Source organism: Anarhichas minor, unplaced genomic scaffold, assembly GCF_050575085.1.
Source record: "Anarhichas minor isolate MPS153535 unplaced genomic scaffold, ASM5057508v1 ptg000042l, whole genome shotgun sequence".
NCBI lineage: Eukaryota > Metazoa > Chordata > Actinopteri > Perciformes > Anarhichadidae > Anarhichas > Anarhichas minor.
In genome coordinates, this window is record NW_027466488.1 from 5,326,491 (window position 1) to 5,352,629 (window position 26,139).

At 43.3% G+C, this 26,139-nt stretch overlaps 1 protein-coding gene across 1 annotated transcript in view; it reads right to left on the reverse strand.

The window, feature by feature from the left end:
• Positions 1-3,244: 3,244 nt before the first annotated feature.
• Positions 3,245-26,139, reverse strand: part of elp4 (elongator acetyltransferase complex subunit 4) — a 50,917-nt gene continuing 28,022 nt past the window's right edge. Inside the window, exon 10 of the mRNA XM_076110223.1 lies at positions 3,245-4,384. Coding sequence (XP_075966338.1) covers positions 4,256-4,384 — 129 coding nt within the window. The 3' untranslated portion in view covers positions 3,245-4,255. The remainder of the gene's footprint in view (positions 4,385-26,139) is intronic.

The following is a 26,139-nucleotide window of genomic DNA, read 5'->3' on the forward strand; positions in this document are numbered from 1 at the left end:
GATTACATTGGCTTCGAGTTCATAAGACTGCAGTCAAACCCCGCAGTCCTTATTTATAATTGAAGACCACGGGAGGGTTTTTCTAGCATCATCTGTCATGCTCTTTTGAGTTTTGCATTTTTATTTCAGTGTGTACGTAGAACATGGACACACTGGGTTTACGTCTGAGCAATGCTTCTGAGATAAAAACGTCTACACGCTGTCTCTTAAATATTTCAATTTAATTTTATTTAAAATGGAGCTTTCTAAATGTATTTTGTGAAAATTATAAAACATTTTGTACAGTAAAATTGTGTCTTAAAGAAAACCTTTTTGCCTCTTCAATGCTGTGTCTCATACAGTGTCAGTCTTTACTGAGCAAGTAAAGAGTCAAACATTTTGACATAATGCATCATAGCTGCATATTCTAACAAATATAAATGCTGACAAAGCATTTATTACAAGAGCTGGCAATATGTAACACTTCCAATTCCCACCAAACAAAGGTGTCCAAAATAACAAACCTCTCTTGATGTATGGGCTGAACCAAGTCGACACAGACCACACAGCACAACACCGCTGCACAATGAGAAAGGTCAAGCAATTCACCATCACTGGCTCTTGTTGTAGTAGAGTTACGATGGTATGAAAAAAAAATACAGAGCCAATGAAGAGGAGGGAGCAGGGAAGAGAGAGAGAGAGAGAGAGAGAGAGAGAGAGAGAGAGAGAGAGAGGGGGGAGTCATGGAATAAAGCAGTCAGTGCCTAGAGCGAGGCAAAGGAGCGATTGTGTGGCAGAGTGAGTTATTTTGCTTCACTTGCTGCCTCAGCAGGGGGGTTGTGTCTGTGTGTATGTGTGTAGATTTGAGGGGGTGTGTTAGAGAGAGAGAGAGAGAGAGAGCATCTAAAAGGAAAGGCTGTCCAGGAGAGAGTGAGGTCAGGTAATATTCACACAGCATGCAGCAGCGCCAAATATCTTGCTAAACTGATTAATTGAATTTACACATGCACTCAATATTTAATAGTCCAATTAGAACTTGGAGGATTGGCAGTTAATCTGATTTTTAAGAGGATTCTTTTCTTTTATCACACTGAGTTTATCACACAGACGGAAGAAAACTGTTTAGAGAGCCCAGGGAGGGACAGGGAGAACAGGCAGAGGAGAAACATTAATTATTACAGAGAGAATGAAAGAGATTCAAAATGCAAGAAAGACTGCAATTAGTGGAAGTCTAAATAATACACAGCTAGATAGAAAGGTTTGAATGTAATTTTCACTCGGAAAACAAGTTAAACAATATAAGTTTCTGGAAAAGTTCCTGAGAACCTTGTGCTCTTTGATCTATTTTTTTAATGAGACAACAATTCTGACCTGGAAATGTGAATTCGCACAGCAGTGAACAGAAGCTAACACTCTCCTATTTAGTGTCAGCAGTTAAGGTCTGTGTGCGAGTGTGTGCTTTATGCAAACATGAATGGACGTTTCCCTCATCATTGTAAATACAATACATAACAGTCCAGCTTTGTGTCTTTTGTATTTGACAGATATGGTCACCTCATTTGCGAAGATGGGTCTGCTTCATGAAACCCAAATTGTCTGAGAGATATCGAGTGTGGTAAAAATGAACTGTCCCACATTGTGGGCTTGAATAGTGCTGCAACGTGACGGCCATTTAATAATAGGACACATAAGGCCGCAGCTAAAGCTACAGTAGGAAAACAACTATGGCTCAAGGAATCAATAGGACATGAGCAGCAGCTGCCAAAAGACACAAAAGAAAGAACGCTCTCTACACTCGGTCCCGTAGATTCCTGTCTCTGCTTAAGGCCGAGCAAGGCTTTCAAGGAATAGGTCCTGTGAAGTGAGTGTACATCTTATGTGCTATTGTTGCAGATTACAATAAGATCAATGCAGACAAAAAAAAGGAAAATATCTTATATGTAATATTTACAGTTTTCTTCCCTCCACGTTAAGATGATTTGTTGATTTAAAAAGAAAGAAATGGGGTTGTACAGTATACGGTTTACTCTGGAGGGCGTCTAAAAAAATCATTCATCAGAACAATCCCACTGAACAGGAGAGAATACATTCTCCACCTGATTGTGAAGCTCCAGTTATTGTGTTACTGTGTTCAGAGGCTTAAATTAATTTAGATCTCCTGGTACCCGGAATTTTCTTATTCATGCTCATTACAGAAGCATGTGTGACTAATCACAACCCCCGCCATTGTCTGACCGGCAGAACACTAACAGATCCAGTCAATCAGGTATACAAAGTCATATTCTAAATTTTATTTATTTATTTATTTTTAACTCAATCTTGATTATTAACGTGCACAGCTACATGCATAATATATGTATACTGAATGCTAACATTGGTCGAAAGTGAGGACTGGCATCAACTCACTAAATTGTAAATGTAAATACATTTTTTACAATGTGCATAGAAGAAATTGACATTGTAAAACTCTGCTGATGGTTTTAAAACTTAGAAAATGATGCACTTTGAACTGAGTGTATCAGCACTGTGAAAAAACAGACGTGCCAGGAGTATGTCAATTATTGTATTTTAAGCTATACCCTAAAAGTGTATGCTGAAAATGTCAACTCCTTCACAACAATAACTTGCAAAACAGTTTTTATCTTGACAACTCAAGCTCTGCTTCACCTGTATAAGTGACCTGTGTATATGTCATCTCTCTCTCTCTCTCATATACCCGATATAAGAGCACTCCATTCATGCATGAAACTGTCAGGTAGCACTACCCTCTCCCAACACGTGTTGCAGATGCTTACCAATACTGCCAGTTTTCACAGGCAAAATTATTCAAACTGGCATCAGCGGCAGACTGAGGAAAACAAAAATGAAACATTTAATTTTTCATGTTGTTTTTTTCCCCCTCTGTTTCTCCATGTCACCGTTTGACCTAATTTGTTCTTTTGGACTTGTCATGGCAAAGCAGCTCATCCAGCAAACACGCCTGATGAGGTGTGAAGCCTGCACCCAAATCCAGCTCTCCTACCCTCTGCCCACATTTTCCCGCTCAGCTCTCAAGCTCACTGGAGGTAGACGTCACTCACCGGCAGAGTCTCAGGGTCAGATGGAAGCATCCCTGTTCCAACCTGAAACCAGTGAGGCAGACCAGAGATTCATAACACACTCTCTTTACATCCTCTCACAGTCTCACAGATAGTCAACTTCCCCTTCAGAGCTGGTGTTGACACACAATAAAGTAAAAAAAAAAAACATAAATAAAGACCATATGTTGTGTATTTATTTGCTTTTATTTAACTAAACAAAAGCACATTTTTTTGCATTTTCCAAGAAAAAAAAACTGTTCTACAAAGAGGAGCTAGTCAGGAGAGGCCACCTTTGTTTGTACAGTACGCTCGAAGCGAGGGAGAATGCAGTTAAATTATTTAATGTTTGCCAAGAGTGAGAGTCTGTGTAGACTAAAAAAATATTTCATGATGACACTTTACTTGTAAGTGAAATCCTCAGAGACAGAGAACAACAAAAAAAAAAAAAAATGTACCAAATCTTAAAGATGCTCAATACAGAATTCAGAGTATATCTATTGCCTCCACAGGCTCTACACATTAAGATGGCTGAGTCGGCGGCTAGCAGCTGACAGCGCGGTAACCGCCCGTATGAGCGCAGTGAAGAGCGGCGGCCATTAGCAAGCCAGCTGGGTACCACAGAGAGACTCGCATGCACTAAAAATGCACGAGCGGCCGGCCAGGCTACGTAAACAAAGCACAGAGAAGCTTGTATTACAACAAACACGAAGGGAGTGGGACTTCGCTCTCTGCTCCACTATATCTTTACATTGTTCCTATATTAATGCCCCGAATACACCTTTGAATAATCCCTCCATCTTGGATTTTAATTGGGTTAAGTACTAGTCACCCTGCCAATCATATACCTTGATAAAACATCTAGAAAATACCTTATGGCTCACAATTTTGCAACTTACAGTGGGAAAAAAAGCAAACTGTAGGAATTCAACCTCGGCCAATCATACAAGTTAAATGAACTTCTCATAGCAGAATGTCAACTTGTGAGTGTACTGCATGTTTGTATAAAAAAGGACTTGACATATAGTTGATGTTTAGATCTTCACCCCTGGCTGGGACAGTTGGCAGGTGGTAATGGCTTGCAGGGTTATCGAGGTTGACATTACGTGGGCGAGGGAACAACCTGGTCGCCATGGTAAAGAGGACAACGCCGCGGCGTTCCAGGTGTTGGTTGCCCTTGGCGACTGTGTGGGAGCACACTAGAAGTCCAGGTGTTTGTTGCCGGAACTGCCGGAGCCACAGGCTGAGGCCACCGTGGCCGCTCCTGCCAGCTCCCCCCTGCTCACACGACTCACCGTCTCAGACAAGTCTGGAGGCAAATGCAGTCTCTACAGAAGTCAGAGAGAGAGAGAGAGAGAGAGAGAGAGAGAGAGAGAGAGAAGAGAGGGAGGGGGGCAGAGTATTAGATCACCAAAAGAAAGCACTACAGTGGATCAACATACAGTAGATGGTACACTTCAGTGATGTTTATTCACAGAGAGCCATGTTGGGTTGAAATTGCATTAGATGCTTCAGCACTCCCCTCAGCACTGGCATGGAGGAGTAAACCTGCTAGCATGCTGCTAAATGCTTCAGAGAGCTTTAGGTCTGTTACAGCTCACAGGGAATATGTCTGTGTGTGAGAGTGTGTGAGGTAGGGGTGTTTTGAGAAGTTGTGTAGGACACAACAGCATGCGTTTATGAGGTGAGGTGTGTTCAGACGCAGATGTGCATGCAAAATCTGGATGTGTTTGCACTTGTGTTGATTCGCTGTGTTTGCAACACAGATGATTATGTTCAGCTAATACCAGAGTCATTCGGATCAAGTCTTTTAGCCGTTTCATAGCAAAGCTTATCTACGGAGCAGCCCTGTGCCAACTCGAAGCACAAAGACGCTAAGAGGTTAATGAGGGCCACTCATGTAAAGCCCCCTAACACCAACACGCTAACTACTACAAACCTTAAGAGGGGCTACGCTGCTCTGCTCTCTCAAGAAGCCGCAGGAAAAGGCTCCCAATGGCACTCCATGAACAAAGTCTTGAAGAGGTGCTGAGAGCGTGAGAGGAGGTGAAGTATCTCCAGAGCCAAGTGTGCGCCCAACAATGGTGTTGAGCAGCACGTTGCTCGAGTGTCTATCGAGGAAGTTAAATCAGAATACAGGCATCCCGGGTACAAGAGAAGTTAAACCCTGTAATTTGCCCCTGAAAGAATCTGCCATGACATCTGACACCCACTGGTCAAAGCCTGCGCTCCCACCCCACCCCACCCCTCTAAAACTTCCCCCCTCAAGACATGCAGCTTTAGGAGAGCCCTTCCACTCCCACAGATACTTATCTTTTTCTTAATGACTAGGTGTTTGGGCGCAGGGTTTAACAGCGTCATTACTAAGAGATAATTCAGGACTACGCAGCACTCTTTACCTCTCTAGGATAGACTACTTCCTCCCTTGGACTAATACAGTTTTTTTAGGAGCACTCAAACGTCTCAGTCTGAACTGAAAATGTTTTTACATCACTGATGTTCATGTCTGATATGAAGCCTTGTGCTGTGGCTACTGTGGCTAAAAGGTCAGAGGTGCATCAAGTGGTCTCTTTTCTGTTCAATGCATTTCCTTTGTGTGTGTGTGTGTGTGTGTGTGTGTCAGAAGACCGTTTGTCAAGCAAGTAGAGGAAACAAGAGGAGAAGTCTACATGCAGCCCTGCAGATTATCTAGGGCAGGTGAGCCCTGAGACACTGTGAAAGACCTATAATTTAATGTAAGATGGTAAAGGTAAGGTTACACAGGACTTATAGAGGCACAGACGGAAAATACCACTGCGAGAAAACACAGATACATCATGAGCATAAACTAACTCTTTTGACACCGCAAGAAGAATGATCAGTCGGTGAAAGACACATGATGAATTAGATAAACTTCTCTCTGTATAACTTTCTCTCTGACTCCCTCCCCCTTTCTCTTTCTCTCTCTGTCTCTCACACACACACACACACACACACACACACACACACACACACACACACACACACAAACATCCATGCAAACTCATATATTGGCCTTGAGGGGGCCTCCAGAAGCTCCAACTTCCACCCCTGCCAAACCTCACCTGTGTAACCTTTCGTGTCTTCAGCTCACTCAAGTGTGATTGAAAAAGAAAAACAATGCATTGATCAAGCCTGGACTCAGTACTGCTTAGTGCACTGCAGCGGAAACACGGTAGAGAGAGAAAAATCAATCACATATACATCACCCTCAGTGGGTGAGTAAAAAAAAAGAAAAAAAAAGACATCACACCGTTGTCTTGCTGTCACGCACCCATGGGCCTGGCTACACCGCGTCTGTTTGGCTCTGAGCTCTGTAAACCCACTGAGCATGTGCAGAGCGAAGGTCAAAGCAATCCAGAAGTGCGGCTCAGCTACTCTAACCTTTGAGTTCAGGGGCAGATGAGAACAATCAATGCTAACATGAAAGTTGGAGGGAGGAGCAGACAAAACCAATCGATCGGTTTGAAACACAGAGGGGAAAAGGGAGAATAGTAACAGTTAGCAACCACCCTGCACATCAGTGACAGACAATACTAGAGCTGATAACTGTTATTGATTATCAGGGCCATGAAAACATTCTTTATATTCAGTTCGACAGTCCAAATAAACTACTTTTGCTAACTTTAACTAAGTTAGCTTATTGAAGATCCAATACAAACATTTTAAGTCATTTTCACCCCTATTTTTAAAATGTGCACCCAAATATGTGAGGGTAGCCAACGGAGGGGCTGCCATGAACATTTGCATTGCCACCAAATGAACGGAGGTCAGTGTAGGACTTAGACAGACATAACCAGGGAGGCTCTGAGTCTGCTTCCCCACGACCCGCACACTCCATGATGTAAACAAGGACATCCGGAAAACCCTCAGAGGCATAGTGGGGTGTATGTGTGTGTGAAGTCTTTCTCTGCTGCCTGGCAACCTTCACGAGGGTGGAGAAAGAGGAAAAAAATAAGAGACGGGGGGGTGTTGGATGGGAGTAGACGGCGGGAAAATAGACCATTGGCTGGGGTGCATCGGTGGAGGTGGGGGGGGGGGGGGGGGGGTGTTGTTAAAAAAAAAATGGATGTGTGCCATAATGTTAGTGCGAGTGTGTTTTAGAAATGTGATGTTAGTGTTCCCTCCCTAGTGGCGGGCAGGGGTGAAGGTCTGTGGTTGAGCTCCGCTCCACAGCCAGAGGGGCTGGGGCCATGCTGGCAGCAGGGCGAGGGGTGACAAAGCTCCAAACGAGTGCTAAGCACTTGAAATGAGCCCTCGGGGCCGGCCCACAGACTAGCTTTGCCTAAGAGGGTTACTAATATCACCCCACAATGGACAATTCCCCTCAGCTTACTAAACACCCCAAAGACCCGGTTCTTAAGGAATATGGCGCTTCACGCTGTCGCTCACAATCTCCACATACAGCGGTGGTTGCTTGTGAATGTCACATTGTTGTTTTATAGCTCAGAAAAAGCACCAAATCACTTTTTTATGTTCATTTTATAGTTGTGAGTGTAACAAAGTTACGTAAGTGCAAACAGACCAATATTTCCAACTGGAGCTTAAAGAGGACCTACTCACACAAAGCAGCCCCATCAAAGGCATTCCACTGGTGTTAACGGCTTGCTAATGACTTGAGTATTAGCTGCTAATTTAACGAGTCATTTCTTCCATAGAGTTTGAGCCACACTTTCAAACGGCCCGTGTCACTGTACAGCTTAAAACTATGGGAAACCTAACACCTTGGTGGAACTCAGGACGACCGGTCTGGCTGTTCCAATCAGATTAGCCGATGTTGGAACATGCTCATAGAAGCGACACGATATTTACCATAAACACCTACTTAACACAATCACTGTTATAATTTGGTCCTGTTTGTTGTAAGCTCTATTAAGTCAGTGAAATGACAAAACCGAACATTGTATCACTAAGCTAAAGTCATAACAATCACAGAGGAAATGTCGACAAAGCAATCTGGCTATATGCTGAGAATGCATGAATAAGAAATTCCAGTTATCGTATTGATGCAGAACACTGATATTAAAAAAATACAGTTTGAATGGATTTATATACCACAAGTCCAGTATTCATGGACAGTGGTCACATTAGAGGTGATACCTTTTGCCAATTCAATTTCCCTGAGCAGCACAGCTGCAGTGCATCCACTGTAAACTAATGTGCACGTCTGTCCATGACACCAGGTCAATGTCCTCCATTTCCAGTCCCATTTCTTCAACCAGCCAAGGGTCAAAATGGTAGCAGAACCAAATAGGTAGAAATTTCCCAGACTTGCTGGTCTTTCCAGTCACTAAACCAAAGCTAAATCACCTCCCAGTGCCGTAATCCCTCGCACCTCTAAAGTTACACTGCATTGTGTGGGAAATCATTTGCTGAAGCTATAGGACAGTTCCTATAGGTTTTAACTTCAGCAAAACAAAACCCACATAATGGAGTGATGTCAGTTTCTATTGGGGGAAGCAAACTATCATCACATTTACGCTGGATATTTCACAGAAAACCTCCGCTACCGTATACCAGCAAAAAAAAAGCAGAAACAACCCAGCATAAATCCCATCACTTTGGTAATTCTAGCCCACCTCCACCTAACAAAAGCTGAGAAGAAGCTCTTCCTTCCTCTTCTTTTGTTGTAACAAAGAGTGCAACCTGATCCGTGACCTTGCCCTGTTGACTGGGGAAGTATTTTATCCCATGGACTTTTTTATTGTGTTTTGTTTAACAGATTTGATTTCATTCATCATACATCAGGTGAGTATTCTTTTGTCGAATAAATGTCCGGACGTTTATTTTTTTTGTCAGGGCACTTTGAACGATCTCCCTGCAGCATTACTATTACTACTATTAGTAGGGCAAACTGCAGAATAAGGAATTTAAACGTATTCAAACAATTCAGCATCAGCTGAATTCGCAAATATAAAATTTGACATGACATGTAAGGAAGTGTACATTTTCTGTCCTCTTGACATGCAACTAATGTAAACGTAAATGTTTAGTGAGTAAAAGCGGCGTAAAAAGAGTTTATGAGTGACAGGAGAAGAAAGAGACAAATGTAAGCTACACTGGAGCTCATCTCGGGTTTCTTTTTTGGTAATTGGGTGATGGTCACCTGCTCGCCATGTCACCTGCTGCCTGATCCAGGATAATCTGAGAGGCAGGCATACAGACAGTCAGGCGGACTGACAGATAGACATATAGACAGATACAGACACAGGCTCGCCATCTCTTCTGCTTCATGGCTAATGCATCTGACAGAGTAGGCAGCAGGCAGGCAGAAGGATGAGTAAGCATTTTGAGTGTAATTATATTCCCAAACACTGGGAGAATGGGAAGGGACGAATAACTGACTGCATTTCATTAAAAGTGAGCATGTCCAAGCAGGAAATGGATTAGCTGACAATATTTCAAGGTTTTTTAATACCTAATGGAATGTTTATTCCTGTTCTCTTAGCTCCTCACTTGCCCTTCATGCTCCACAGGCCGATGTAAAACAGCATTTGATAGTATCTGTCATGTTACTAAACATGACATGCTTTGGAATCAGTTCGCTCTGCGATGCGTCTGAATAACCAAATGGACAAACAAGGGCCAAAGTGTAACTGCGCTGTAACACAACAACTTGACTTGTTATCTCCATCGTCATCATCTTCAACTGAGCCCTCCTCTGGGGGGGCCTCTGTGCGGGCCTGTCAAGAGCTTTGACAGGGGAAGCAGCGTGGGGCCATTTTGTCTCTTTTCAGTTTGGTTTTGTTTCTCTTTGGAGGGCAGTGTTGGTATGGACCGTAGGCGTTGTAGGGTGAGGGGGCGAGGGCACATTGACCCCAGTGGTGGTGGGGAGTAAGGAGGGGGGGGGGTTAGTTGGTGTTATGGACTTGGGCACAGTCAGGGAGTACTGGTCCACCCCTGGAGTGACATGGTGCCTGGGGAGAAAGGGAGGGGGATGTAGGGCATAGAGTACAAACATGTCTAAGTGCTGCCTTCACTACAGATAGGCCCATAGCAAAGAGCGCGGCTGCATGAGTTATGACAGCATATCTGGGGGACCTCTTGTGCCCTCCACCCCACAAACATTTTGCGCCTCAAACCATGACTCTGATATACATGTCCTCAGGTTAAAACACCACTGACACTTTTGGTAAAAGCAGGTTTTCTAGTGCTACATAGATGCCCTGCTATAACAATTGCACATGGGATAAAATATCTAAATATCCATTCATTTTTGAACCATAAAAACAGCACGAGGTTATACCTTAATCCTCTATTCAACTGTCTATAGGCAATGGGGCCCAATTCTTCATTATCATCAAGTTCAAGCCACTTTAAACGTTTAGGTTTTTGATGAAATTATCATAACACATGTATGGGAAATCAACTGACGACATATACTTGGACAATTTTAGGACAGAAGCTTCTTTGCTTACATGCAGCGTTAGGTGAGAAGATCAATACCACTCTTGGTATCTGTCCTTCAATAGGAAGCTTGATCAAGCAACCACTTAGCTTAGCATAAAGACTGGAAACAGGGTGAAACAGCTAGCCTAGCTATTTCCGAGGGCAATAAAATCTGCCTACCAAACTCCAAAGTCAACTACTTGACTCTTTATACCTCGTTTGTTTAATCCCAAAAAACAAAGTGTAAAAAACAAGTTGGATTGTTTTTAGGGACTTTGTGCAAAAGTAACTCTTGTATGGTAGCAGTGACTTCCTTGAGTCTCCGCTGATTGTCTGGCAACCTCATGGTAAACGACAAGATGGCAAGCGAATGAGCGCATTTCCCAAAATGTCTAAATAGCCCTTTGAGATCACTGTCCTAACTGGCTCTGGTACTGCTTCAGTCACCAAAAAATAAAAGCCAGAGCATTACAAGGATATTTTGTCATGTATTATTCATTCTCTTTTCTGTGTTGCACTCAGTCTACAAGTGCACACAGCCATGTACAAAAGCAGACAGACAGACACACACTGCCACTTGCTTATGCATGTGTCACACAGAGGTATTTACAACATGCGCACACAAAGCCGGCCAGTACAAACTGGGTTTCCTGAACCCAGCCATGCCTTCCAACAGAACAACCTATTTCTCCCGTTGTCTCGTCTTTTTGCGCCGTGATGGAGTTCAGGCAGTTTACGAGCATGACATTTGGCAAAGCGAAAGGTCGTCTGGAGGTTACTGTGTCATCCTGGGTAAGTGGCAAACCCCTTGGGAGGGGGGGTGGGGGCCATCGCACTCAGTGAGGAATGGTCGGTTGTTGTGCTAGCAAAAGACCAGGATGGAATAGGGCACACCAGAACTTATACTACGACTACGACAGTCATTCAAAATATTTCCAGGATCAACATGATGATGTTAAAGCTCCCACACCACAAGTCTGTGAACCTCCAACCTGCCTCCTTGTACTGGTCCTGCGCAGAGTTGTATGGCACTGTAAGGCACAAGACCCATACAGAGAGACGTACAGAGCAGAAATGGACTCAAGTTCAACAGCTTGAAATCTTCAGGAACTATCCGAGCCAACACATGGATGACAAGGATTTCTGCATCATCACTCAGCAAAAGAGAGGAGAAAAAGTAAACAGAAATATTGAAGAAAAGTCGAAGAAAAATGAGTAACTTCACTTTCTCTGTAACTCAAGACTGGAAGAGAAGATTTATCTTCACATGTGAAGTGAAGGGGAATGTAAATGAACGGCATGGAAAGCATTCGATGTTGACCTGTTGTGAGTAAACCCAAGTAAGACGTGTGCACTTTAACCATTTTTCAAAACACTTGTGTAAGACAATGTGCCGATGTGTTCGTAACACTTGTGCCGTCTTTGTGGTTGCATGTATGTGTGAGAGTGTGTGTATGTTTGCATGCATCCGTGTCTGTTAGTCTGCCCGGATGAATAAAGGGGGGTGGGTATAATCCATCACCAGTTGATAGTCCTCACAAAAAAGGAGCCCTTTTTGCTGAGAGGACAGCCCTTGTGTGGACAAAGACCACCATACTGGGGACTTCATAGGACCCAGCTGAAAAGGTGTTGCCCAGAGTAACCCCATTCACATTAACAGGCATGCTGGCCAAAGCCAGTCATTACTGCTGACTTGGACCAGCCGGGCCACACATAGACCAGCCTAGAGCCTCTAAGGCCATTCACTCCACATCAGCCCACAGGCAAACAGCCTGAACTCTGCCACTGGGGAGCATCTAGAATTGTTACCATTCTATTCGACTGTCCGTCTTGAGAGCTTCAACATTTGCAGCCTTTGAGTGAATTCATAAAAAGGAGGAATATACAGTTCTAAAGGGAAGGCGGTGTTGCCTTTTTCATTAAAATGGGCCAATAATGTGACAAAATCAAGAAATATATTGACAATTTATAATTGGTTCAGTATGTCGTCTGGGTCTTAAACTACACCACCAGTTATATATGATCTCTTGGGTGATAAACAATAGTAGCTAGGGAACGTTTAGACATTTAGCTAGACACAGCTAACAGCCACAGACGAGCTTCTCAACTAACACTTTCCAACTTCTTGCATTTTGTAAAATTATAGTAAAATTGGAGTAAAAAATAAAAACAAAACAAATACAAAATTGCTGGAAATTAGACAGCCTGTCATATGAGATGTTGTATATTTAGTCTTTCAAAGGGCTCAGGTATATGCACATCCAATCGTTGGCCCCTCACCACTGTTATTTGTGACACTCTGAAATGAAGGTGACTTTCACAGTGAAATGATAAATGAAAAAACAGCTGATGTGCTCTCAGTGGAGTTGAACAGGAATCGCTGGGGGCTGAAAGCTTCGTTCCACTAATCTACCGAGCTCCTAAATGCACTCTGGAAAACTCAAATCTGACCTATTCTCTGTCTCCACTCTGATGCAAACTTGCAGTACAACAGAAAACAGCCGAGCCAAGAGGGAGAGAACACCAAAGAGAAATGCTGAAACTTCTCGAGTAAAAACTCTCACTTGAATATTCTTCATTCAAATAGCAAACTACGTGAAACTTGACCTTTGACAACCACACACACCTCAGTCTCCTACCTCCTCCTTCTCTCTCTCTCTCTCCCCTATTTGTCCTCTATCCTCACCCCAGCTCCACCTCTGCTCTCCTCTCCAGTATGCTCCCTGTGGGCAGGTGGTTGTGTAAATTTAGCCACAGCTAGGTGAGGCGCTTCCTGGGTAGACTGTTGGCAAAGCCACCTTTAGGGTGTTTAAGATGTCAGAGGGAATGAGACATCACCTCGGCTGCCCTGTCAAAAAATTCACCACCTTCCATTTCCCCCGTAACCTCTAGGTCCTAGAAGCACTGTGGGTGATGGGGAATTCTTGTTTTGTGTTTTCTAATTTAGCCTGAAACACACCAGCCATTACCTAACCTGGAGCGCTGGCTGAGTGTTAATTGTGAAGCATTACTAAAGCCATTAAAACAGTGAGCCAGGGCCTAGGGGAGGATGCATGCTCAAGCTAAACATCAGAGAGACAGTGCTAAATGCATGTGATATCCTCTGCAGACAATGTCTGGATTTGAAAACAATGACGAGAAACATAACACATAAAAAAATATGAAAACTTCTTTAAAGGCATTATGATGAACAGCATTTACAGATACAAATTTAAATCTCAATATGTACACATTAGTAAAAGGAGACTAATGCTCCATCCATTAAAGACTTGTTACAACATGGTAAAGAACACAGACTATTTTATCTCACGGTCTTTTATGAAACATGATATTTAATATTAAATGTCTTTAGACTTTTTTGTAAATGTCATAGTCCAGGTGTGTTAAAATGTATATTTTCCCTGAAGGTGTTTTAGAGTTGATTGGAGGAATAATCATAATCAACGCAAAGGTTTATCTGGAGGTAGTGAGCTGCATTAGCAAGTTGGTTTATTAAAGAGACTATCAATCAAAATAAAGATGACATTCTCTTCCTAACTTCACAAAGCTGCATCTGACAAAACGAACAAGATGGATAATTATCAATCCGAGTTCGCTTTGCTCAACATGTTATGTAATCACTGAGCCTTTCCCTTTGTGATAGAGTCTCTGGCAACAGTTTTAAAAGACAAATGGAAACATTCTGTGGTCAGGGTGGTTGGACTTATTTGCCAAAATCCTTTGATCTCAAAACCACAAAAGCTTGAGGACACTAATGGGTAAGAATATTAGTTTGAGTGTAATTATGTTCAATGAAGTAGAGTTTAAAATAAAGCAAAGTAAGGGTAAGTACAGAGATGGCTACAGAGCGCTGTTGAGTTGAAAAGAATAACAAAATTGGAAAGCGTTCCAAATGTGACTATCAGCTTCTTCATTCTCTCCGATGTTGAGTTAGGCGTTTTGCTGGGAAATGGGCGGCCTGCCAGATTGGGGCCAAGTCAGAGTTGTCAGGGGATTACAGTTCTGCCTTGCTCACTGCAGGGGGTGCAGAGTGGGCCTCAATTATCCTGGAGCGGCGTGTTTGATTTGGCCCGGCACTTTTGGGGACAGACCAAAAGCTGAATAATGCACCATTAGCAACTCAAAATCCTGCCCTAAAATGAGTCCACTTATGCATCACATACAGTAATTGTGTGTCTATCAAAGGCTGGCAGGTCTACACCAATTACCCTGATAACAACAAAACAATCTATGCATAATATTATCTGCCGAACACCTGTGGGCAGCCCAGTTTAAAACTTCTACATCTCATTCAAAGTCCGTCATCAACGCACTGCAGTGAAATGAAGAGTCAACTTTAGAGTGTTCTAACACGAAAATGCAACGTTGCTGTGAGATAATATGGAAAAAAAAAATGTGGTGTGATGTGTAGAACTGTTTGTTTGCTTGTATTTACAAATATGGGACATGGCAGAGAGAGAGAGAGAGAGAGAGAGAGAGAGAGAGAGAGAGAGAGAGAGAGAGAGAGAGAGAGAGAGAGAGATCCCAGTACCAGTTGGAGCTGTGCAATTGAATTTCACAGGGTATGAGGCAGCAAATGGCATGTAAAGGCTGAAGCGTCAGACGGTTGCTGCCACACGGGCCAGACAGATAAGGGAGGTGTAAGTGAAATCATTAGGTAACTCTGCAGGACATCAGGGGCAGTTGGAGATTGGCAGGGGGCTATGAGAGCCAAAGGTCCTCCTTGAGCTCCATTGAACACCCACTCAGCCTGATATACATGCACTTACAAACACACAGGGAAAATCACTTATACAAACACAAGCCGCAAGACAAACAAGGACTCAAGACAGGCCAACAACCAAAAGCTGTTTTTTCCCTCTCCACCCACAAATACAAGCACATGAACAGGATAAGTGTACTCATGGGCGCACGCACACACACACACACACACACACACACACACACACACACACACACACACACACACACACACACACACACACACACACACACACACACACACACACACACACACACACACACACACACACACACACACACAACACACACAAACACAAACACACACACACACTTCAAACAGCAGACGCCTCATTTAGGTATCAGCCCCAGTGATTGTGTTTGTCCACCTGGGTATGAAAGAGCCATTCTGGCTTGTGTGGAGGAAACAGCAGTGTGGTACAGCTCAAGCCGGAGCCCAGCTAGGCTACGTCTGTCTCAGGCTCTCAGGGAGGGGAGCAGCCAAGTGTGGATGCACCTCATTACCTCACTCATCCACACACCAATTACCCCTAAATAAATACACCCAGCCCACAGGCAGCAACAATGACATCCAGCCTGAAAGGGAAGAAAGGAAGCCGTTCAGAAAGCATTTGCACGCACAGAAAAGTGCTGTTGGATAATGATGAAAAAAAGTACAGAGAAAGGAAGCAAAAAGAAGGACATGCAGGGGGCTCCAAGTCTTTTTAAGAGCTCAAAGACGAGACGGAGAAAGAGAAAGAATGAAACAAACAGCGAGCAAGCAGAGTGAAGTGATTCAGAAAATGATAATTTCTTGCTAAATTTCACCCAACACATCCGCAAATGATTGTTGTGTCGGGGGAGGGGCATGGCTGAATTGTTTTAATGCATGCAGCCATGAGATAGCGCTGCCACGGACTAAAATGGTGATCACTGTTGAGCTGACACATATTTGCATGTAAGACGGACCGCTTGGGGCAACGGTAACAGCAGTGTGTCCGAAGGCCGAAGAACTTTGGCTAAAAAAAAAAAGAGCGAACTTGCAGCCAAAAAACTTTATCCCAAGAAAGTCAGACAAAATATGGCAGGTGGCACGAAATGTGACATGCGAGACACACTTCCTGGCCGCCCAAAATATAAAAAAAACATTTAAAGCTGTTAGCAGAGAAAAGTCTGTTCCTGGAGTGAGAAGGTGAGCGAAGGATGCAGAAAAGGTGTGTGGCAGAGAAAAGAAGACAGATGTGTTTTCAGGGAAGGGGGGGCACAAACGCGGAGAGGAAGCCAAGAGTTCCTTCATACCCCCTCCCTCTCTCCCACCTCCCTCCATGTGGGATCTTTCTGCATGAGTGACTCCGTCATACCTGGGGGACACAATGGTCTCTCTCTCCCCCAGTTCCTCCCCGACTCTCCTCTTGTATGTCTGTGCTGTGACTCTGGTGAGCCAAGCCTGGTTGGTTGTGTGGCATTGTGTGGCAAAAGAGCCAGAGGACTATAGAAGCAGGTGATGGGCTGTATGAAATTGTCATTATTAATAATGTCTTTAAACGATTCAAATTAATAGAAATCCATAATATATGAAATTCTAAATCTCAATCAAGGAGCAACTTGTAAAGTAAGTGAATCACTTTTCCAATGGCACCCAAAGGCAAAAGAGATGATTCACTTCCTCCTCTGACACCTGGAGACATGTCAGGCAACGGGAGGAACTGTAAATCACGGAGGGTGGTGTGTAAGAGTGATGCATCAGGATGTAATCTCCGATAGGCTTCTCTACAGTCACCAGAATGTACGAACCGATCCCAAACATGAAAATAACCCACGTGATCAGGGCCGACCGGTTCACCTGACCAGAGGCGGATTCCTGGTTAACAGAAACAACGGCTGGGAACATGTCAGTTTTCCATGCTGTTGATTTGGTGAGATAAACATGAGGTGATAGATTTAATTGAAGTGAAAGGAGCAGGTTTATTAGGATTCCTTCTTGATGGAGGGAGGGCACGTCTGGTGCCACAGATGGGTGGAGTGGTGTTGACATGCTGACAGCAGCATAGTCAGGATTCCTGGTGCACGAATCAACCCTCAGCTGGAATCAGACTGCGTGGGAATCCCAGGCTCTGTCACATACAACACAAAAGGCAAAGCCTGCGAAGACGTACTGGCCTTTAAGTAACCACTGTGTTTTTTTGTTTTTTTTACACAGGTTCAGCTAGTTTGACCTGCAGCTGGACCTAAAAATAGAAGGGTCCATTCTCCCATCCTCCCTTCTTCCTCCCTGCTTGATATAGCCTGGATGTTCTTCCTGGGAGCTCTAGTGTTTTTAATTTTCTGCACCTTACGACACCTACACATGCTGTTGTCAAACCCTGCAGCCCCCTTCATACACACACGCACACACGCACACACACACACACACACACACACACACACACACACACACACACACGCACACACGCACGCACACGCGCACACACACGGATATACTGTGAACACATCATTGTCTTTTAAGGTCTACAGGCACACACACATTTCTACATATCGGGACTAACACTTTCTCAGAAAGCGTGTGAAAAAGGGAGGAAATGCCGCCTGCAATTCCTGCATGTGAAACTCCTTCGTGGAAAGGTTTGCGTGACCTGTGAGATTTCACACGCTACCTGTGCCTGAGAGCAATGCACAGGAGATATGCAGGATCCTCGAGTACACACCCAGAGATGCCGGATGACAAACTGTCCACAAACATACAAAAAGAAAATTGGCCTGCTTTTGTTTGTATTCATCAAAACATGTCCTGTGGGCAGGAAACTGGAACGCCAGCCAGTTCTGTCTTTTACACAACACACGGTAATGATTTTACTCACTCATCATGAAGTCCTTGTTTGTAAATATAAATACTTTTTGTAGTTTTGAGACCATTAAACATATAATGAATCCTTCATATTTTGAACAAGCCAGTGACACATTACCACGACTCGCGATAATGCACTGGATTCTTATTGATTTGTATTTTACTAGAGCACTTACACATGTGTGTCGATGCCGAGGACTCCAAAGCAAATAAGTTCCAACTAGTTCAGCTTTTGCCACGACACAATGCAACAAAATCTAACAATACACTGTGCTGGCCAATCAAACGTGCAAGGAAACACTCTTGTTAAAATATGTTGGTGTAATTCAACTGTTTACACCGCAATTGCTGAGATGAAGGATGAAATGATTGCCATTGTGAGAGCGTTCCTCGGACCACTGGTGCCTGAGGCATCACACCTTGACCAAGGCAGCCTTTTGTGTGGTTTCTACAGTCTGACCAATCTGATACATATCAGATCTGTGGCAATGTGACCTCAGTCTGAACAGTCACATCACAAGAAGTTCTACTATACATGTGACTTTTACATCACTGGTGGTCTGATGTAAATAACATGTGTGGTGCTAATAAGGAGAGATGGAAGACATTTCTACAGAAAGGCATTATCAAAGTGTGTTGCTTCTGCTTAGTCATGAAAATGATGTTTTGTTTGCTTCTGTATGCCAGGTGTGACATCTTGTTATTATCCTTTTGTACATGCTGATCAGTTCAGGAGCATGGCCTGTTGAGACAGGTATTGGTGAAGATCGGTATGTGAAAATAGGCTCAGTATCCTATCTGAAGTCTTAAGTGTTTGAACTGTCAGAATATAAATAAAACATCCTGCATGTAAATACTCTACTGATATCTTAGATCCTTCTTCTCCCAGAGAGTAGCAGATGTTATGTGGAAAATATACACATAAAAAGGCAAGTTTAAAAGGTGTTAAAGTACTTTAAAGTATTTACAAGGCTGAGTTAGATTAACTACATAATAATTTAATAGTTTATCATATACAGGGCTGCACACTACGACATAACTTAAACATACTGTAACATTTGAGTGTGAGTCCAAATAAAAGTGATTGGGTCTTAATGTGCCATATCACAATGTAATCTAACAATCCCTCATGATGGCACAATCTCAGAATTAGCAGGACAAACACGACAGATCACAGTTTTATGGGCCGTATACATTGGCAAACACACTTACTTCATCTGCCAAATCCCTAAATTAACACCTTTTTGGTGGGAAAGCTCTATTTGGAACACGTCACACAAACACCACAGCTGGCATTCAAGGGTAAAATTAATTACTTCAGATACATGTGCTTCCTCTCAAAGTGGCAGACTTATTTGCATTGAGGAACATTCAGCAGAAGTAATCGATGCACACACAAAATACGGCCACCCGATGACCCCAGCCCCCGACTCAAAGTCCCCCCCCCAGTCCCCGAAGCCCTGGCGGCTCATCCATGCATGGAGGAACAAACACAGGTAGCGAGAGCAAATCAGACCGCAACAAAACACAGAAACATGAATGGGAAGCATTACAATGACGGGCTGGATGCAAGACAATGGGCCCCGACATTAAACAAACGGCAAATCCCAGGATGGGCTGTGGGAGTACGATACAGATTACAGGCACCTAGTCCCTGCCTGGGGAACAGGGGACAGGGAGAAAAAAGGACACAATATTGCAATCTGACAGCTGACGTCTTCATATAAATGTATGAATTTACATTCCAATTAGAGGAAATTTACATCTTAATCACAGCGAGCAGTGTGTCGGTCCCTCGGTTGGTGTGTTGCTACGGTAATGAGGTGGGATGCTGGCTGTGCTCTCTCATCCAGACAGTGATCTGTCAGCAGACGACACCTCCCTGTTATGAGGGAGCTGTGCACCCTTAAATGCAACCGCCGCCACAATCCGGTAACATCCGTTGAAATCTGTCTTAAATACCAACAAGGTGTGAGCTGCCAACCGAGGATAATGTGCCAAATATGGAGTTTGAAAAACATCAAACATATCTTAAATACAGTGCACTGAACCAGGAGTGTCTTTAACTGTCACTCAAGTGACAAGCTTTCAGTACTCTATGGCATTCCAGTTCTAATTTCCATACTAATAATGGGTATATTATCTTTAATGGTTTGACTTTGTTTTATGGCATTTGAAATGGATGTGGAATTACTCAAACATATCATGTCATCAGATCACATGCTATTCTGGTGCTAACAAAGGCAAAGTGGATGGGGGAGATGGAAGGATTGGGAACGTATCATCAATATCCTTCTGGTCATCATCTACATCAATGTACATCACAGCATACAAGCTCAACCTGGAGGAAAGCACACGGCGAGAGGGCGCGTGTGTATACTTGTGGGGAGAGAAGAAAGACAGACAAGTGCAGAGAGCTGAGAGGAAACAGTAAAGGTCTGCTGAAAGAACTTCTTGTTCAAGTTTGTAAAGTCTACTCAAGGATACTTGTTGTGGTTTAGTTCGATTAGCAGACAAGAGCTGCTGGTTTGAGGTTTTGGAAGTGAAACCACACAGACAAGCCTAAAGCCTGGGCACGGTACTTTTATAAGCTCACAACGGAAAAAGAATATATGTCACAATGCTCCACTGATATCAATTTTAATGAGTCCAGAAATGGGACCATTTAATAATATAAAGAAAAAAAAAAAACAGCATCAAAACTTTGCTGGATCAACTTCCGTCCAGTGAAACCATTTACTTGTAGAGCTGCACTGATTGCTGACAATGCAATCAGGACGAGCAGATTAGCCACCACCACATAGGAGAGCACATAAATCAGTTTAACACAGTCCCTTGCCATCTTCACGCTTGACTTTAATACAGGGATGTGTGAACAAAAAATTGGAGGTAAATGAGGCATGGCCTCTTTATCACCCACCTCGTAGCCAATCAGGCCTCTCCCGTCAGAGACACTGCTCTAATGGCTGATATCTATGGAAGCAGCCTATTACTGGATACTGCCTGTAATTAAGACAAGTCAGATTACACCAGGCCAGTGCTTCCTCTCTGATATGTAGGCTGCCATTAAGGCCAGAAGTGGTGAAGCGCTTTGCACACCACATTTAGAGAAGATAGAAAGCTCATGTGTTTTTAAAAAAGGCGTGTGCGTGTCGTGTCCAGAGTAGGTGTCGGATGCGTCTCCAAACATCACATGGGGTGATATGTGGGGCGTGGCTGGGATTCCACTTTAGCCTGCAGGGTGTTTGGAGAGGATGCCGGGAAGCTGCACACACACACACACGCACACACACACACACACACCCCATGGCACTTATCTTGCGTATTCTAACCTCGCAGATTGATTCCCACAGCAGTGCTGCTGTGTCTGTGCACTTCTGCCCGACCATCCAAATGAGCTTGCCTATCTCTTTTTTTGAGGAGTGTGTGTGTGTGTGTGTGTGTGTGTGTGTGTGTGTGTGGGGGGGGGGGGGGCAAAGTTGAATTTAGCAGGAATGTTCATCATGAGTACAGCATCTTAAAACAGGCATCAGCTTATAAGATGCCAAGCTGACTTTGTGTCTGGTAGCAAATGAGGTGAAAAGGGTGAATGTGAAGGCTGTTTAGTTGGATTAAAGCCTCTCAATGTAGAGAGAGCAACACTCTTAAAAAGCTCACTATGATTAAAAAAAGAGGAGTAGAGGGAGGGAGCGTTGGACAAAAGAAACCGAGTGAGTGGGAGAGAGAAAGAGGGAGTGAGTTTGAGATGGGAAAGCACTTCTTTCTTTCTGTACACAGAGCGACCTTGCTAACACTCAGCCTACTCTAATATTCACCACTACACATGCTTTTGTGCGCTGTTCCTTGCCCATCCAAGCACGCAAACCCTCCTCTCAATACACACACTACTCATTATACAATTTCAACTAGCCGGTTATCCAAGACTTGCACGAGCATTAACACTCTAACAAAGATTCAAAGACACACACACACACACACACACAAACACCAAGATGTGTAATATGTTGAGGGGTGCAATGAATTCATTGTGCTGATTTAATTATAATTTTGTGCATTACTTCTCTTGTCTCTTTGTAAGACTTCTGTTGTTGCAGAAAGCTCAAAGGATGACTGCTGAATGTGTTTCTAAAGATGCGCATCAAAGGAGGCTGTTAACTTTCATGTCCTATATGAGATTTATCTGGAGAGGGACGCTCATTAGGATCTTTCCTCTCGTTGAGGTAAGCAGGTTGTTTCTGATATGAGTAAATGCTTGTGATTCACATTTCATATCTCTGCAACAGAGACATAAAATATTCCCATCATATCTCCAACAAAGCAAACTAACAAACAGAATTTATTCAAACTTTTGAACTAGAAATTAAGCTGAGGTGTACAATTTTCTTACTTTTTGTCAAATAAAGTAAAGTCATGAAACAATGTTTAGGAGACTTAAAACAAAAGCAATATAAAGATACACAGTCAAGATTAAATACATGCTAAACACAGGCACACAAATACACGTATAGGCATGCGCACACACACAAATTCACAGTGGGTGATGAAGCAAGCGTACACATCGTCCCCAAACAAACAGTCTGTGTAAGTGAGCGGACAACACCAGGCCATCAGATCACCCCCCTCTCCAAACACGAAGCCTTTAATAGATGTGAAACTCCAGGCCCTGGATCTTTTCACACCACTGAGTCGCAACTCACACAGAAGAACAGGAGGGAGAGGCTGACGGAGCAAAAAAAAGTAAAACAATGACAGAGACTCCATACTCCATTTATGATGAGGGGATCAAGCAGAAATATAGCTGATTTGATTTCATTCATACAAATCTTTCTACACTGGACATAAAATATGCTTGTCTGAGGGAAAAAAAAGATTCATAAGAATCCTCAGACTAACATATGGAGTAACCTTTGTGGCCTTCCGGGACTTGAGGGTGGTGGTGGTGGTGTGTGTGTGTGTGTGTGTGTGTGTGTGTGTGGGGGGGGGGGGGGGGGGTTACACGGGGGGGTCTAACGCTCCGAGGACTATAGGCACGCTAGGGAGAGGTGAGCTGTCACCCCCTGTTACGATCACTGCCTGAGCTCAGAAAGGGGGAGGGGTAGAAGGAGAGCAGGCAACAAAAATATATATATACTGGTTCCTCACTAACCGCCATCTAAAGCCATCCGCGGGCCTCAGATCCCTCAGTCTACAACTGCCTCCTGGGAAACACTTGCACGCAAGTCCTCCTCATCCCTAGCTAGCGGTGGGGCATAATGTGTGTGTGGGGGTAAAGGGAGGGGTTTCTGTGTGTAGAGTTGGGCTGTGTAAGCAGAATGTATGGATTTTGCCTAACAAAAGGACAACTGTGCATGTTTTCTTACTTGCTTTAGAGTGAGATGTACTGACATGCAGTTAGGCTGGGTAAAGAAAAGGAAGTGATGCAGAGAGAGAGAGAGAGAGAGAGAGAGAGAGAGAGAGAGAGAGAGACGGAGTATCTCAAGGCAAACCTTGTTGTTATTCAAATTTTAAAATGAGGGCAAAGAGAAGGCAAGAGGTACCTCAGGGGCTCAATGTGATAAGACTGCCAGCAGAGCTGCTTTTAAAAATCAATAACTGACAGAGTTTGTACACTTTGAAAAGACTGCAAAGTCCTTTAACTGATGTAAAGAATAGTAGTGGAACTGCATAATAAGCAATACTGTCAAGTCAGCGAGAACACAGCAAAGAGACGTGTTTTAGCTTATTATGTGACACACAACATGGTGCAATATTATATGCCAGCGGATAAGAAGCTTGCCTCAGATTTGACCTTTCGCTGCCTTTTGTGTGAGTTTGGGTGAGCACTGCTTAGGAGCATTCTGTTCCCCAGATCCCACTCCTAACACCCCTGTCACTCATCATCACTCATCATTGTTAGGGACAAAAGGAAAGTTTGGTTAAGCCACACACTGGAGTATTCTCCCACCCAGTGCCTCCCCCACCTTCACACACTCACGTATGTTAGGTAGCGCGCACACACACACACACACACACATTGACAAACGCACAAAGAAAATTGTTCTATTTTTGCAGCATAAACGCAAGACCACTGACTCAAACATGCACCTTAATTCTCAGACGGGGTCGCAAACTATTCGATGAAGCGCCAACAACTTGCCCTCTAACTTGCCTTTTGAAGTGCAGGCTTGTCCTTCAAATGGCCCCCTGACTCATCTGCTGAGTGTAATTAAAGTCTATTCAGGGCGTCATGTGCGTCCTAACTATCCTCCATCATCTGGCCAGGCCTTTCAATAGCCACCTGTGAACTCTAAAGGACAGGGACACTTGCCCTCATAAAATACATGAGCACTACTACATTCAGTGGCCGGCCAGCTTCTCTCAATGGCCTCACTTTAAACAACTCTGTGTTGATTGTTGGGTGAATCCTTTTTAAATACAACCATATTCACGGGAGCAGGGGTTAAGTAGCTCCCGTGATTAGCTGAAACAAATGCCTTTACGGTGTGCTTGGAGATAAAGAGAAAGAAAGAGGATCAAAACACCCAATTTGTTTTCATCACGCAAGGACTCATTGAGGGATTGATGACATTCAGAAAGCATTCAGAAAAATGCTTGACCAGTGTCCAACTGGGCTGGCATCTGTAAGTCTACTTTTTCTTGTGCAATCCAATGAATGAAGTAAGCACACATATTCTTTTGGGAGGAGTCTGGAAATGATGGACTCCTTACAATAAGACTGTCTCCTCATGTGGATCGGCTTCCCGAAGACTTAAGTCTCACGTTGTAGAAAGTCTGCTGCCTGCAACTCTTTCTGTGTTCACACATTTGGTGCTATATGTCGATGTAGCCAACCTCGTACTGCAAATGTTGTTGTTGATAGTAAATCTTTATGTTTATGATTTTAGCTGGCTGCACTGAATAAAGTGTTCATTTCAAATGCAGAAGCCATGGAATCACCATGATCAATGGGCCTTTGACCAAATAACTATTTTACACAACATTAAACGATTTGTCAGTAATAAGTGATCTCAAATAGTGGCAAATACATCAAAGTATAAGTTTCACTCTCCTTAAACAAAGTAGGCTTTCTGGTCATATCTCTCAATGTGTAACAAGTATGTCCATTCAACTCAAGAAGAAGACACTTAACCAATTATATAACAAATATTTAGTAAAACAATCCCAAAAATGAGTGTACACATCATCTTGTTAGACACATTCATTTGTGTTTTCAAATGTGTTTAAATCACAGCAGCATAGCATACATAAACACTGAGCAGACACACAGAGAAATGCATACACACACTCCTCCTCCTGACCCCCCTAGGACACTGAGCAGTGAGTGTGGGAAAGTTATTTTTAGGACCCAAGCAGAGAGCCTTCCTGAGTTGGATGCTCCTGCTCCGGATCAACATTCCACCTTTGAACCACTCCGACCATGGAGCTGTTTGTGCTCATTGTGGCAATTTTGAACTTTCTCTGTGGACTAACAGAAGTGAACGGACTTTTTCATTTTGGCTGGTTTAAAATTACACCATCCCAAAAAACAGGACAACGTCTGCCTTTCGCCACCATTTAATCAAGTCTCAGCAATGATGTTAACAGGTTTTCAGTGCAATTGTAGATTGTTTATTGCACTGAACATCTAGCTTTTTGAAAACGTCTGCATGATTGCAAATGCACATGCCCTGTTCTGTGTAGGCTAAAATGCAGAGTGACTAACTATTTAATGTTAAATAAATACAGTGCATAAATTAAATGAAACACTTAGGAAATTTATTTTGGTTGCTGCATCACATGATTTCTAGTGTCTATTAACAAACAAGTCTAAGTATTATGTTTACACAACCAAAGAACAAAAGTAAAGAATGAATGATGCTTGACTGTGAGGAAAAGCAGTAGATGCTTTGCACAGGCTTTACAGTGAACCAGTCTTGTAAATAATGTTGTTTTCTTTAAAGAAGAAAAGTACAAGGACCTAAGGCAAAATTAGGAGATAACAATAAAATGATTCAGAAGCCAAGGATACAGTGAAGACCCAGTTTATAAGCACCATGGGGCCTAAGGTTCCCCAGTCACTACCATTATGCTAATGTCGAACCCTTTCCGAAC